The 15,200-nt window shown below is 51.4% G+C and overlaps 2 protein-coding genes across 3 annotated transcripts; one reads left to right on the forward strand and one right to left on the reverse strand.

Annotated features, from left to right (window-relative positions):
• Positions 1–917: 917 nt before the first annotated feature.
• On the reverse strand, positions 918–7,443 carry ETFB (electron transfer flavoprotein subunit beta). 2 transcript variants are annotated; one of them, XM_054295237.1, is made up of 7 exons: positions 7,369–7,443; positions 5,382–5,540; positions 3,523–3,675; positions 3,157–3,219; positions 2,590–2,748; positions 1,077–1,231; positions 918–965 (listed from the first exon to the last, which is right to left on the reverse strand). In XM_054295237.1, exons 1-7 carry the CDS (start codon positions 7,423–7,425, stop codon positions 947–949), a joined length of 765 nt encoding a protein of 254 aa, XP_054151212.1. In that variant the 5' UTR covers positions 7,426–7,443; the 3' UTR covers positions 918–946. The 2 variants fall into 2 exon arrangements, with proteins under 2 accessions (XP_054151212.1, XP_054151213.1); XM_054295238.1 differs by lacking the exon at positions 918–965 and having other exon boundaries at positions 1,058–1,231.
• A 1,225-nt stretch (positions 7,444–8,668) lies between these two features.
• SMG9 (SMG9 nonsense mediated mRNA decay factor) lies at positions 8,669–14,810 on the forward strand. Its single transcript, XM_054295236.1, has 9 exons — positions 8,669–8,811; positions 9,496–9,567; positions 9,666–9,909; positions 10,510–10,607; positions 11,493–11,605; positions 12,006–12,117; positions 13,138–13,232; positions 13,345–13,430; positions 14,713–14,810. Exons 1-9 carry the CDS (start codon positions 8,722–8,724, stop codon positions 14,736–14,738), a joined length of 936 nt encoding a protein of 311 aa, XP_054151211.1. The 5' UTR covers positions 8,669–8,721; the 3' UTR covers positions 14,739–14,810.
• Positions 14,811–15,200: the final 390 nt, after the last annotated feature.

Consider the following 15,200-nt stretch of genomic DNA (forward strand, 5'->3'; position numbering starts at 1 on the left):
AGCGCTGGGGGCGGGGCGAGGCGTTGCTGGGCAACGCGGAGGCGCCGGCGACGAACTGGGACAAACTGGGACGAACTGGGACGGACTGGGAGCCGCTGGCTCATACTGGGACAGACCGGAATCCCCTGGGATGGGACTGGGACTCGCTGGGTTGTACTGGGACAAACTGGGACCCACCAGGGCCTGAACTGGGACAGACTGGATTATACTGGGACAAACTGGGGGCCGAACTGGGACAAACTGGGACGCGCTGGGACCCCTCCAGCGCCGAACTGGTTTGTACTGGGACTCGCCCGCAGCAAAAACCCACGCAAAAACCAGTAAAATCCAGTAAAAACCAGTAAAACTGGGCCAGGGTATGGCCCCGCCCCCGCCTCCTGAAGCCACGCCCCCACAACAGAACGCGATGACGTCATAGACTGGTCACGCCTTTATTGGGGTGGGGGGGGGGGGAAGGCACTGGGGGGAACTGGGCCAGACTGGGATGAACTGGGAGGGACTGGGACGAACTGGGATGAACCCATCTGAACTGGGAAGGCACTGTGGTGAACTGGGAGAGCACTGGGCCGAACTGGGATGAACTGGGACAAACTGGGATGAACTGGGAGAGCACTGGGATGAACTGGGATGAACTTGTATGAACTGGAAAGGCACTGAGGTGAACTGGGACACACTGGGATGAACTGGGATGAAGTGGGACAAACTGGGACAGACCGGGGATGGCACTGGGACATCACTGGGACGAACTGGGTTATACTGGGATGAACTGGGATGAACTGGTCTCAGATCCAGCCGGCGTGCCTCAGTTTCCCCAGCAGGCTCTCGATGTTCTCCCAGTAAGGGGACTGGGATCAACTGGGATGAACTGGGATGGTTCAAGGATGGCACTGGGGTGTTACTGGTTTATACTGGGACAAACTGGGATGAACTGGGAGGCACTGGTGTGTCAGATCCTGCCGGCGTGCCTCAGTTTCCCCAGCAGGCTCTCCATAACAAACTGGGATGAACTGGGGGATGGCACTGGGGTGTCACTGGGATGAACTGGTCTGAACTGGTGTCAGATCCTGCCGGCGTGCCTCAGTTTCCCCAGCAGGCTCTCCACGCTCTCCACCTTCTCCCCCCCGGCCCTGGGGGGCGGCTCCTGCACCTGCAGCACCTTCAGCCGGGGGGGCCCCGCAGGCACCCCGAGATCGGCGGCCGGGAGCACCTCCAGGGGCTTCTTCTTGGCTTTCTGGGGGGGATAAAAATTGGGGATTTATTGGGGATTTATCAGGAATTTATTGGGGATTTATTGGAGAATTATTGGGGAATTATCGGGGAATTATTGGGAAATTATTGGGGAATTATTGGGGAATTATTGGGGATTTATTGGGAAATTATCGGGAAATTATTGGGGAATTATTGGGGATTTATTGGGAAATTATCGGGAAATTATTGGGGATTCATTGGGGATTTATTGGGGATTTTTGGGAAATTACTGGGGATTTATTAGGAAATTATTGGGGATTCATTGGGGATTTTTGGGAAATTATTGGGGATTCATTGGGGATTTATTGGGGATTTATTGGGAAATTATTGGGGATTCATTGGAGATTTATTGGGGATTTATTGGGGAATTATTGGGGATTTATTGGGGATTTTTGGGAAGTTATTGGGGATTTATTAGGAAATTATTGGGGATTTATTGGGAATTTATTGGGGTTTTATTGGAAAATTATTGGGGATTTATTGGGAATTTATTGGTAAATTATTGCGGATTTACTGGGAAATTATTGGGGATTTTTGGGATTTCATTGGGAATTCATTGGGAATTTATTGGGAATTTACTGGGAAATTTTAGAGAAATGTTGGGATTTTTTTTAGGATTTTTTTTTCAGATTTTTTCGGAATTTTTTGAGGATTTTTCAGGATTTTTTGAAGAAATTTTTTTTTTTTCAGATTTTTTGGGGATGTTTTGGGGGATTTGGGGGATCCCGGGGATTTAGGGGGATCCCAAGGATTTAGGGAAATCCCAGGAATTTTGGGGAACCCCATAAAATTTCGGGGGGTCCCATTCCCATTGACCCCAGGCATCCCGGACAACAGGTCTGCCCCCATTGAACCCTATGGGAACCACCAGAATTTTTGTGGAATTTTGGGGATTTTGGGAATTTCTCAGGAATTTAGGGATCCTGGGGACTGAGGGGATCCCAGGAATTTGGGGAGTCCCAGGAATTTTGGGGAACCCCATAAAATTTTTGGGGGGATCCCATTCCCATTGAGCCCAGGCATCCCGGACAACAGGTCTACCCCCATTGAACCCTATGGGAACCAAAGGAATTTTTGTGGAATTTTGGGAATTTTTTAGGAATTTGGGGATCCTGGGGATTTGTGAAACACCCAAAAATTTAGGGGAGTCCCAGAAATTTTGGGGAACCCCATAAAATTTTGGGGGGTCCCATTCCCATTGACCTCCAGCATTCTGGACAACAGGTCTACCCCCATTGAACCCTATGGGAACCCCCAGAATTTTGGGGAATTTCCTGGGAATTTTGGGGTTTTTTGGGGACCCCCCCGGGAGCGTTGGGGATTTTTGGGGTGCCCCCTCACCATGATGTTGGGCAGGGTGGCGTAGCGGGGCTCGTTGAGCCTCAGATCCGCCGTCAGCACGGCCGGCAGCCGCAGCCGCAGCGTCTCCAGGCCCCCGTCCACCTCGCGCTCCACCAGCACGCCGCCGGATTCCAGCTGCACCCGCGAGGCAAACGTGCCCTGGGGAAACCAGTACGGACCAGTTTGGGCTGGGATCGGACCAGTTTGGGCTGGGGACCCTCCCAGTATGGACTGGGCCCCCTCCCATTTTCACAGGCCTTGGGGTGAATATATCCCACAATTATCTGCGACTTAGGGGTGAATATATCCCACAATCCCCCGCGACTTAGGGGTGAATATATCCCACAATCCCCCGCGATTTAGGGGTGAATATATCCCACAATCCCCCGCGACTTAGGGGTGAATATATCCCACAATGCTCCACCACCGCAATCCATGCCGGGATTTATCCCCCCGTTACCGCAAGGGATTCTGGGATTTATCCCCCCATTTACCGCAGAGGATTCTGGGATTTATCCCCCCATGAGGGGGGAATATATCCCATGATGCCCCGCGCGCGCGGCCTACCTGCGGCCAGTCCAACATGGCGGCCAGGAGCTGCCCGGTCTGGTTGCAGTCGTCATCGATGGCCTGGGGGGGGGGGGCAGAACCGATCGATAGGGGATCGATAGGGGTTTATTGGGGTCTGTGGGGGATCTAGAGGGGTTCTAGAAAGTTCCATTGGGATCTATAGGGGTTTATTGGAATCAATAAGGAATCAATACTGATCAATACCGATCAATCCCTGCTTGCCCCGCAGCACCAGCTGCGGCTGCAGTTTCTTCACCAGCCCCGCCAGGGCCTGTAAAGGGTTCTAGAACATTCTATGGGGTTCTATGAGGGATCAATAAGGAATCAATAAGTGATCAATAACCGATCAATACCGATCAATACCTGCTTGCCCAGCAGCACCAGCTGCGGCTGCAGTTTCTTCACCAGCCCCGCCAGGGCCGTGGCCACCTCCCGGGGCCCCGCGGGCGCCCCCTCGGCCAGCTCGGCCAGCACGGCCCGGTCGGCGCCCATGGCCAGGGCGGTGCGCAGGGTTTCCTGTGGGCAGGAAGGGGTTAAAATATCCTGAAATGGCCCCAAAAAAAGGCTTAAAATTACCCCAAAAATACCCAAAAAAATCCGCACAAAAATACCCAAAAATAACCCAAAAATAACCCAAAATCAGCCATGGCCGGGGCGGTGCGGAGGGTTTCCTGTGGGCAGGAAGGGGTTAAAAACGGACCGAAAATACCCCAAAAAATACCCCAAAACCAGCCCAAAATAACCCAAAAACCCCACAAAAAATAACCCAAAAATAATCCAAAAATAGCCCAAAATCAGCCATGGCCAGGGCGGTGCGCAGGGTTTCCTGTGGGCAGGAAGGGGTTAAAATATCCTGAAATGGCCCAAAAAAAGGCTTAAAATTACCCCAAAAATACCCAAAAAAATCCGCACAAAAATACCCAAAAATAACCCAAAAATAACCCAAAATCAGCCACGGCCGGGGCGGTGCGGAGGGTTTCCTGTGGGAGAGAAAGGGTTAAAAACGCACCGAAAATACCCCAAAATAACCCTAAAAATGGCCAAAAAATAACCCCAAAAATGGCCAAAAAAACCCACACAAAAATAGCCAAAAATCAGCCCCAAAAATGCCAAAATTACCCCCAAAAATGCCCCAAAATTCTCAAAAACCCCGAAACCAACCCAGAGCCACCCCAGGTGCCCCCAGGTGTGCCCAAACCCCAAATTTCCCCCCAAAATCCTTTTTTTTGCCCATTTTTCACCCAATTTTCACCATTTATCCCCATTTTTGTGCCCCCAGGTGCCCCCAGCTGTGCCCAAACCCCCAAATTTCCATCGATTTTCACCCAATTTTCACCATTTATCCCCATTTTCCTGCCCCCATTTGTGCCCAAATCCCCAAAGTTCCCCCCAAAATCCCCATTTTTTCCCCATTTTTCACCCAATTTTCACCCAATTTTTGTCCCCACGTGTGCCCAGGTGCCCCCAGGTGCCCCCAGGTGTGCCCAAACCCCAAATTTCCCTCCAAAACCCCAAAATTTTGCCCATTTTTCACCCAAATTTCACCCTTTATCCCCATTTTAGTGTGCCCAGGTGCCCCCAGGTGTGCCCAGGTGTGCCCAAATCCCCCCTAAAAACCCGCCAAAACCTCCATTTTTTCACCATTTTTGCCCAATTTTTACCCAATTTTCACCATTTATCCCCATTTTAGCGTGCCCAGGTGTGCCCAGGTGCCCCCACATGTGCCAAGGTGCCCCCAGGTGTGCCCAGCTGTGCCCAAACCCCAAATTCGCCCCCAAATCTCCAAATTTTGCCCAATTTTCACCCAATTTTCACCCATTTTTCACCATTTTTCCCCATTTTAGCGCCCCCAGGTGTGCCCAGGTGCCCTCACATGTGCCAAGGTGCCCCCGGGTGTGCCCAGCTGTGCCCAAACCCCCAAATCCCCCCTAAAAACCCCTTAAAACCCCCTAAAATCCCCATTTTTTCACCATTTTCACCCAATTTTCACCCATTTTTCACCATTTTTCCCCATTTTAGCGCCCCCAGGTGAGCCCAGGTGCCCTCACATGTGCCAAGGTGCCCCCAGGTGTGCCCAGCTGTGCCCAAACCCCCAAATCCCCCCTAAAAACCCCTTAAAAACCCCCTAAAATCCCCGTTTTTTCACCGTTTCTCACCCGATTTTCACCAAATTTTCACCGTTTCTCCCCCAGCCGTTGCCCGCCCGGGCGCGCCCGTCTCACCTGGCACGCCTTGGCGCCCAGGCTGGCGGCGATGACCTCGCCGGCCGCGCCCGCCTCGCGCAGCCTGACGGCCTCCTCCAGGGCGATCTCGCAGAACGGGTTCAGCGAGTGCTTCACGCCCTGCGTCTGCACCGCGCCCCCGCCGGGCGCCACCCGCACCTGCGGGCACGGCGGGCACCTCAGCGCGGGCGCTGCCACCCTGGGCGGTTTTTGGGATTTTTTTCGGATTTTTTTTCGATTTTTTTCCGATTTTTTTCGATTTTTTTTTCGATTTTTTTGGGGATTTTTTTTTCGATTTTTTGAGGGTTTTGGGGTGCCCAGGTGTGCCCAGGTGTGCCCAGGTGTGCCCAGGTCAGTGCCAACCCCATGCCCAAAACATACCCCCAGGATTTGGGATTTTGGGGATGTTTTTGTGATTTTTTTTCGATTTTTTTCGATTTTTTTTCGATTTTTTTTCGAGTTTTGTTTATTTTTTGGGGGTTTTACGATGCCCAGGTGTGCCCAGGTGTGCCCAGCTCAGTGCCCAAAAAACACCTCCAGGATTTGGAAATTTTAGGGATTTTTTGCGGATTTTTTTTGCGATTTTTTGCGATTTTTTGGGGGATTTTTTGCGATTTTTTTTGCGATTTTTTTTTGATTTTTTGGGGTTTTTGGGGTGCCCAGGTGAGTGCCCAAAAAATACCCCCGGGGTTTGGCAATTTTGGGGATTTTTTGCGGGATCCTTTAGGGATTTTTTGGGATTTTTTTTCCGATTTTTTTTTTTTTGATTTGTTGCGATATTTTTGCGATTTTTTTTTTTATTTTTTGGGGGTTTTACGATGCCCAGTTGTGCCCAGGTGTGCCCAGCTGTGCCCAGGTCAGTGCCCAAAAAACTCCTCCAGGATTTGGCAATTTTAGGGATTTTTTGTGGATTTTTTTTTGCGATTTTTTGCGATTTTTTGGGGATTTTTTTTGGATTTTTTTTTTGCGATTTTTTTTTGATTTTTTGGGGTTTTTTGGGGTGCCCAGGTGTGCCCAGGTCAGTGCCCAAAAAATAACCCCAGGATTTGGGATTTTGGGGGATGTTTTGCGGATTTTTTTTGGATTTTGTGTGATTTTTTTGCGATTCTTTGGGGGATTTTTGGGTTTTCTTGGGGGTTTTAGGGTGCCCAGGTGTGCTCAGGTCAGTGCCAACCCCATGCCCAAAACATACCCCCAGGATGTGGGATTTTATTTGGATTTTTTGCGATTTTTTTGCAATTTTTTGGATTTTTTTGGATATTTTTTTAATTTTTTTTTAATTTTTTTTAAATTTTTTTTTATTTTTGGGGGTTTTAGGGTGCCCAGGTGTGCCCAGGTCAGTGCCAACCCCCATGCCCAAAAAAAGCCCCCAGGATTTGGGATTTTTTGGGATGTTTTTGTGATTTTTTGCGATTTTTTTGGGTTTTTTGCAGATTTTTCCGACGTTTTTTGGGATTTTTTGGGGTTTTACGATGCCCAGGTGTGCCCAGGTGTGCCCAGGTCAGTGCCCTCTCCATGCCCAAAAAATACCTCCAGGATTTGGGATTTTTGGGGATTTTTTTTGGATTTTGTTTGGTGTGATTTTTTGCGATTTTTTTGTGGTTTTTTCGATTTTTTGGGGGTTTTACGATGCCCAGGTGTGCCCAGGTGTGCCCAGGTCAGTGCCCAACCCCCCAGCCCATAAACATTCCCAGTTTTTGGGATTTTATTTCGATTTTTGGGGACTCTTTGCGATTTTTTTTGCGATTTTTTGTGGACTTTTGGGGGGATTTCGGGGTTTTTGGGGTTGCCAGGTGTGCCTAGGTGTGCCCAGGTGAGTGCCCAGGTGTGCCCAGACCCCCAAAACCCCCCAAAAAAACCCCAAAAAACCCCCAAATTTCGGGATTTCGGGGCTCCCTGGGCGGTGCCAGTCGCGGGGATGGTTGTGGGGGTTTGGGGGTGCCCAGGTGTGCCCAGGTGTGCCCAGGTGTGCCAGCTGTGCCCTTACCTTGACGGCAAAGTCAATGACGCGCTTCACCCCCACGAGCACGCGCAGCGCCGCCATTTTGTGCAGGCCACGCCCCCTGCCCCGGAAACCACGCCCACAACGCCGCTAAGGCGCTGACGTAATGCCGGCCGCTACGCCACGCCCACGAGGCGATTACCATGACGTAATGCCGCTGGTAAGCCACGCCCACTGCCATAGTGTTGAATGGCTGGGGGCGTGGCCTGAACGCCCGGACGGTTTTTGTTTATTCTTTTAAATGGGTTTTGTTTTTGTTTTTTTTTTTTTTACTTTTTTAAAATAGAAATTTTGGAACATATTGGTGAAATTTTAAAATCTTTTGGGGATTGTTTTGGGGTTTTTTAAGGGAAGTTTTGGCACTTTTCGGGGATTTTTTGGGGATTTTTTGGGGATTTTTTAGAAAACTTTTGGAACTTTTTAGGGATATTTTTGGGGAGTTTTAAAGATAAATTTAGGCACTTTTTTCGGATTTTTTTTTAGAAATTTTGGGGGCTTTTAAAGGGAAATTTTGGAACATTTGGGGCATTTTTATGGGAATTCTTGTAGGGTTTTTAAAAAGAAATTTTGGGATTTTGGGCGGTTTTTAAAGGGAAATTCTGGGATTTTTCAGGGAATTTTTGTCGGGGATTTTTTGAGTTTTCGGGGTTTTTTTAGGATTTTTTTTTAAGGCCTTCACGGCTCCGCGCATGCGCACAGCCATCTCCTACAGGCCACGCCCCCTTTCCCCTCAGGCCGCGCGCGCGGGCGGGAGCAGCGGGAACGGAACCGGAAGGGGCCTCAGGAGCCCTCAGGGGCTCCGGGAGCCACTAAAACCTCCCCGGGATCCCCAAAACCTTCCCGGGGACCCCAAAAATCTCCCCGGGTCCATTGAAACCTTCCCGGGGACCCCTAAAACCTCCCCGGGACCCATAAAACCCTCCCGGGAACCACAAAAACCTCCCTGACAGCCGCTCGGGGCCTCGCCGGGACCCCCTCAGGAGCCTCCGGGACCCCTCAGGAGCCTCCGGTACCCCCGGGATCCTCTCCGGGACCCTCCGGGACCCTTCAGAAACCTCCGACGCCCCGTCAGGAACCTTCGGAACCCCCTCAAGACCCTACGGGAGCCCCTCAGGACCCTCAGAAACCTCCCGGGACCCCCTCAAGACCTCCGGGACTCCCTCAGGAGCATCCGGGACCCTCCCGAACCTCCCCGGGACCCCTCAGGAGCCTCCGGGACCCTCTGGGAGCCCTCAAGATCCTCTGGAACTGCCCCGAATCTCCCCGGGATCCCCTCAAGACCCTCCGGGAGCCCCTCAGGAGCCGCTCGGGGCCCGGAGCAGCCCCGGTGCCGCCGCCATGTCGGACTCCGGGCAGAGCCCCGCCCCCGGCGCGCGGCGCCGCTGCTGGAACCGAGAGAAGGAACCGGAGGGAGGCGGAGAGAGGAGGGTGGGCGGGGCTAAGGGGTGGGGCTTGGGGGATGAGTGACAGTGGTTGTGTGGGGGTGGGGCGTGGTTTGGAAATGATTGACAGCTGTTGTGAGGGCAGTGGGGCGGGGTTTGAGATTGATTGACAGTGGTTGTGTGGGGAGTGGGGCGGGGCTTGCTAATGATTGACAGCAGCTCTGTGGGGAGTAGGGCGGGTTTGGGGTTGATTGACAGCAGCTGTGTAAGTGAGGCGGGGCTTGAAAATGATTGGCAGCAGCCGTGTGGGGAGTAGGACATGGCTTGGGCTTGAGTGACAGCAGCTGTGTGGGGATGGGGCGGGGCTTGGGGTTGACTGACAACATATATGTGGGGGCAGGACTTAGAATTGATTGACACTTCTGTGGGGTGGAGCTTGTGGTTGATTGACAGCAGCTGCATGGGGTGGGAATTATGGAGAGGGCAGGGCTTGAAAATGATTGACAACACCAGAGAGTGGGGCATGGCTTAGGAATGACTGGAAGGAGATGGATGGGGTGGGGCTGGAAATGGGGGCGTGGCTTTGATGAGTGTGGCACACAGTAGGCGTGGCCTAGAGTCCTATAAAGAACAATGGGAGGCTGGAAAGGGGGGGGTGGCTACACCTGAGTGGGCGTGGCTGTTTGTGAGCATGGTGGACGTGGCCTAACTGACCTTGCCCCGCCCACAGGAGCTGGGGGAGGAGCCAGCGGGGACCCTACAGAAGACGCCAATCATCCTGGCCAAGCCCCCTGCAGAACGGGTGAGCCTGGGGGGCGGGGCCACTATCCAAGGGGGTGTGGCTACACCTAAAAGTGGCTGTGGCCACGCCCCATGATGTCATTTTCTATTTTTACCCAGCAGCAGCCGCCTCCGGCCGCTCCAAAGGCGGGGCCAGCACAAGCCCCGCCCCCTCCCGCGCCGGCCCCGCCCATCGTGCTGATGAAAGCGCGGGGGGAGGAGGGGCGGGGAGGGGGCGGAGCCTCGGCAGCACCAGGGGAGGGCCCACAGCAAGCCCCGCCCACCGAGAGGGAGGGGCCACGCCCCACCCAGCCTGTCTATCAACTGCACAGCCGGGGATTGGCCCCGCCCGCCGCGCTGGACCGTGAGTGGGCGGGGCTTAAAGGGGCGCGCTCTGAGGTGGGGGTGTGGGAGGAGCTAAAATGGGTGGGGTTTATTGAGTGGGCGGGGCTAAATTGAGAGGATTGGGTGTGGAAATGGGCGGGGAATGAGGGGGGTGTGGTCAATTGAAGGTGTGGGTGTGGTCATGTTGGGCGGGGCTAAAGGATGAAACTAATGGAGATTGGGTGGCCAAAAGGGGCGGGCTTCAGTTTCTGGGCGGGACTAAAGAATGAGGCTCAAGATTATTGGGTAGACAAGATGGGCGTGGTTTGGCTTGAGGGCATGGCCAAGACTGGGTGTGGTTATTGGGGTGTGGCCATTTTGTGGGTGGGGCTAAAATTTGAGAGTCAAGAGGATTCATTAGTCAAAAGGGGCGTGGTTTGTGCTGTGGGCGTGGCCAATTTTGGGTGTGGTCCCCGTGGGCGTGGCCAACCACAAATTTCAATTCAATTGTGGCACTAAAGCATTCAGCGTTTCTAATGGGTGTGGCTAGCTTTATGCAAATTACAGAAAAGTGGGCGGGGTTTTTTGCCTGGTGGGCGTATCCCCAAGTGGGCGTGTCCCCCCTTGGCCCCTCCCCCAGCTGCCCAGGCCCAGGCCCGGCTGGCGGCGCCCGAGAAGATGAAAAGCAGCATCAAACTGGTGGACGAGCAAATGAACTGGTGCGACAGCGCCCTCGAGGTGGGCGGGGCTTCAAGAGGAGTGGGCGGGGCTTCAACGGGGCGGGGCCAGGACTCTCCCTGTAACTCCCAGTATGGGCTGGGGGCGGGGTTTAGTGTGGTGGGTGGGGCCAGGACCCTCCCAGTAACTCCCAGTATGGGCTGGGGGCAGGGTTTCATGTTGTGGGCGTGGCTTGGGACCCTCGCAGTAACTCCCAGTATGGGCTGGGGGCGTGGCTGTGTGGAGGGGGCGGGGCCAGGACCCTCCCAGTAACTCCCAGTATGGGGCTGGGGGCGGGGTTTAGTGTGGTGGGCGGGGCCAGGACCCTCTCAGTCACGCCCAGTATGGGCTGGGGCAGGGCTAAGTGTAGTGGGCGTGGCTTGGGATGCTCACAGTAACTCCCAGTATGGGCTGGGGGCGGGGTTTAGTGTGGTGGGCGTGGCCAGGACCCTCTCAGTCACGCCCAGTATGGGCTGGGGGTGGGGTTTAGTGTGGTGAGTGGGGCCAGGACCCTCCAGTATGGGCTGGGGCCGGGCTTAGTGTAGTGGGCGTGGCTTGGGGGGGATGCTCACAGTAACTCCCAGTTGGAGCTGGGGGCGGGGTTTAGTGTGGTGGGCGGGGCCAGGACCCTCTCAGTCACGCCCAGTATGGGCTGGGGGTGGGGTTTAGTGTGGTGAGTGGGGCCAGGACCCTCCCAGTATGGGCTGGGGCCGGGCTTAGTGTAGTGGGCGTGGCTTGGGATGCTCACAGTAACTCCCAGTTGGAGCTGGGGGCGGGGTTTAGTGTGGTGGGCGGGGCCAGGACCCTGTCAGTGACTCCCAGTTGGAGCTGGGGGCGGGGTTTAGTGGGGTGGGCGTGGCCGGGGGCGTGTCCAGGCCGCTCCCAGTGACTCCCAGTTTGTCCCAGTTCCTGCTGGAGCAGACGGACGTGCTGGTGGTGGGGGCGCTGGGGCTGCAGGGCACCGGGAAATCCACGGTGATGTCGCTGCTGGCCGGGAACCAGCCCGAGGAGGACCCGCGGTACTGGGACAGACTGGGAGGGACTGGTTTATACTGGGAGGGGATTGGGAGGGGCTGGGAGGGACTGGGATCAAACTGGGATATACTGGGAAGGGGTTTAAAGGGGGATTTGGGGTTAGTGGTTTGTACTGGGAGGGGCTTGGGACAAACTGGGAGGGACTGGGAAAGGGTTAATGGGGGATTTGGGGTTACTGGGAGGGACTGGGATGGACTGGGATCAAACTGGGATGGACTGGGAGGGGATTCGGATATACTGGGATAGACTGGTTTATACTGGGGAATGGTTAAAGGGGATTTGGGGTTACTGGTTTATACTGGGATGGGTCCATTCTGGTCCATACCGGTCCATACTGGTCCATACTGGTCCATACTGGTCCATACTGGTCCATACTGGTTTCAGCTCCTTCGTGTTCCGGCCGCAGCCGCCGGAGCTGCGCGAGAGGGGCGGGGCCCAGACCGGGGGCATCGACCTGTTCATCACCCAGGAGCGCGTGCTGTTCTTGGATACACAGGTAATTAACGCTAATTAACCTCAATTACCCTTAATTACTCCTATTTACCTTTTACCTGTCTGTAATCGGTTGTTATCCGCCTTTAATTGCTGTTAATTAGCATTAATAGTTGTCTAAATATCGATTATTAGTCCAAAAATTAGCCTAAAAGTTGATTACTTTGGGCTAATTAAGCTTAATCATTGAGTTAATAGTGTTAATTAGCTTGAAAGTACCTTAATTGCAGCTTATTTGTTGTAATTAGTTGGTTAATGGCATTAATTAGTAAAAATTAATAATTAATAATCGATAATAATTAATAAACAATAATCTATAATGAATAATTGATAATGTATAGTAAGTAATAATTATGCAAAAAGTAATTTAGTTATGCTCAAGTAACTTTAGTAGGTTCATTAATAGAGTTAGTTATCCCAAAAGTAACTTAAAAGCACCTTAATTATCTTTTATTAATTCTAATTAGTTTATAGGTATTATTGATTATATGAAAAAAACGCTAGTTGTGCTTAATTAGCTTTATTTATTTCATTTATTTATTAATTATTCATTAATTAGCGTTATTTATTCCATAATTGGTGTTGATTTAAGGATTTAATTAATTCCTCTAGCAACCACATTTAGCTCAGTTTTAATCACCTCGATTTCTGTAATTCCTCCAATTAACGTATTTACCCTAATTATCATAATTATCCTGATTACCATAATCACTCCAATTACCATAATTACTCTAATTACCTTCATCACCCCACCTCCCCATTAACCCTTTCCCTGCCCTCTCATTACCATATTTGGAGATGTGGGCGTGGCCTCACTTTTCCTTACTGGTCTTGGCCATGCCCTCAGCCCATCCTAAGCCCCGCCCACCCGAATCTGATGGGCGTGGCCTCACCATGCTTGCCCCTCTTGGCCACGCCCCAGCCCATCTGTAAGCCACGCCCCCAGCCCGTCCTAAGCCCCGCCCACCTTGCTCGTGTGGGTGTGACCTAATTGACACCATCCCTTTTTTGGTCACGCCCCCAGCCCATCCTAAGCCCCGCCCACCTGGATCACCTGATCAACAACGACCGGAAGCTCCCGCCCGAGTTCGCGCTGCCCACGCCTACGTGGAGACGCAGGTAAATGAGGGGTTAATTATGCTAATGAGGGGTTAATTATGCTGACGAGGGGTCGGTCATGCTGATGAGGAGGTGGGGTTATGCTGGTTTATGCTAATTTATGCAAATGCAGTCGCTGCAGATCGCCGCCTTCCTGTTCACCGTGTGCCACGTGGTGCTGCTGGTGCAGGATTGGTTCACTGACCTGGGGCTCTACAGGTGAGGGAAAATGGCACAAAAATGAACCAAAAATGGCCAAAAATGACCCAAAAATGACACAAAAATGGCCAAAAAATGGCACAAAAATTATCCAAGAAGTGACACAAAAGTGATCCAAAAAATGGACCAAATATGATCCCAAAAGTGACCTGAAACTGACCCAAAAGTGACCTCAAAATTACCCCAAAAATGACCCCAAAAGTGACCCAAATGTGGCCGAAAAGTGACCTAAAAATGACCCAAAAAATTGCACAAAAATGACCCCAAAAATGACCCAAAACGTGACACCAATGGAGTCTAAAAATGATCTGAAAGTGACACAAAAGTGACCCAAAAAATGACCCAGAAAATGACCCCAAATGTGGCCTGAAAGTGACCCAAAAGCGGCCCAAAAATGACCCAAAAAGACCTGGAAATGAGCCAAAAAATGACACAAATGAGGTCTAGAAAATAGCAAAAAGTGACCCAAAAATGATCTCCAAAATGATGCAAAAAATGACACAAAAATTTATCTCAAAGTGACCCAAAATTGACTCAAAAAGTGACACAAACGTGGCCTAAAAGTGATATGAAACTGACCTCAAAAATGGCCCAAAAGTGACCTAAAAATGGCCAAAAAATGATACAAAAGTGACCCAAAAAAGACCTAAAAGTGACCCAAAACTGACCCTAAAATAATCTCAAAATGATCCAAAAATGGCCCCAAAAGTGACCCTAAAATGACCCAAATGTGGCCTGAAAATGACCCAAAAATTACCAAAACAATGACCCAAATGTGGCCTGAAAATGACCCAAAAATTACCAAAACAATGACCCAAATGTGGCCTAAATGTGACTCAAAAATGACCCCAAAAATGACTTAAAATGACCCAAAAATGACACAAAAATGAACCCAAATGGGGTCTGAAAGTGACCCAAAAATGACCCAAAAATGACCCCAGAGCGACCCAGAAATGACCCCAAAAATGACACAAGTGTGGCCTGAAAATGACCCAAAAATGACCCAAAGTTATCCCAAGAATGATTCAAAAGTGACCCCAAAGTTGACCCAAAAATGACACAAAAATGACCCAAAAGTGACCCCAAAATGACCCCAAAAAACGATGCAAAAGGGACCCAAAAATTATCTCAAAATGACCCAAAAATTATCCGTAACTGCCCCAAACCACCCCATAACTGCCCCAAACAATTGCCCCACCCCCAATAATTGCCCCAACCCCCATTAATTATCCTAACCCCCATTAATTACCCCGTTAATTACCCCGTTAATTAATTGCCGCAGGTTCCTGCAGACGGCCGAGATGGTGAAGCCGCCGACGCCGTCCCCGAGCCACGACTCGAGCGGGGCCGGGCCCGAGGAGCCCTCCGAGTATTACCCGCACCTGGGTGAGCAATTAACTAATTATCATTAATTAATTTATGGGTAATTCATGTCTAGGTCCTTGGCATAAAGCCCTCCCAAAAAATTCCCCCAAAATTCCCCCAAAATTCCCCCAAAATTCTCCCAAAATTCCCTCAAAATTCTTCCAAACTGTCTCCCAAAATTCCCTCAAAATTCTCCAAAGCTTCCCGCAAAAAATCCCTCAAAATTCTCACAAAATTTCCCAAAATTCCCCCAAAATTCCCCCAAAAATCCCCCTAAAATTCCCCTGAAATTCCCCAAAATTCCCCAAAAATTCTCCCAAAATCCCCCCAAAAATCCCCCTAAAATTCCCCTGAAATTCCCACAAAAGTCTCTCAAAAACTCCCCAAAATTCTCCCAAAATTCTC

This window comes from Melozone crissalis, unplaced genomic scaffold, assembly GCF_028551555.1.
Source record: "Melozone crissalis strain CALT ecotype California unplaced genomic scaffold, PUWL_Pcris_2 ptg000548l_1, whole genome shotgun sequence".
Classification (NCBI taxonomy): Eukaryota; Metazoa; Chordata; class Aves; order Passeriformes; family Passerellidae; genus Melozone; species Melozone crissalis.

Bases quoted from the DNA above. Each gene is read 5' to 3' on its own strand.
- ETFB (XM_054295237.1), bottom strand. From the start codon at position 7,425: ATGGCGGCGCTGCGCGTGCTCGTGGGGGTGAAGCGCGTCATTGACTTT. The intron at 3,676-5,381 runs GTGAGACGGGCG...TCCTGCCCACAG, and splicing joins TGGGCGCCAAGGCGTGCCAG to GAAACCCTGCGCACCGCCCT. The intron at 1,232-2,589 runs GTGAGGGGGCAC...TATCCCCCCCAG, and splicing joins CCACCCTGCCCAACATCATG to AAAGCCAAGAAGAAGCCCCT.
- SMG9 (XM_054295236.1), top strand. From the start codon at position 8,722: ATGTCGGACTCCGGGCAGAGCCCCGCCCCCGGCGCGCGGCGCCGCTGC. The intron at 9,910-10,509 runs GTGAGTGGGCGG...CCCCTCCCCCAG, and splicing joins CCCGCCCGCCGCGCTGGACC to CTGCCCAGGCCCAGGCCCGG. The intron at 13,233-13,344 runs GTAAATGAGGGG...ATGCAAATGCAG, and splicing joins ACGCCTACGTGGAGACGCAG to TCGCTGCAGATCGCCGCCTT.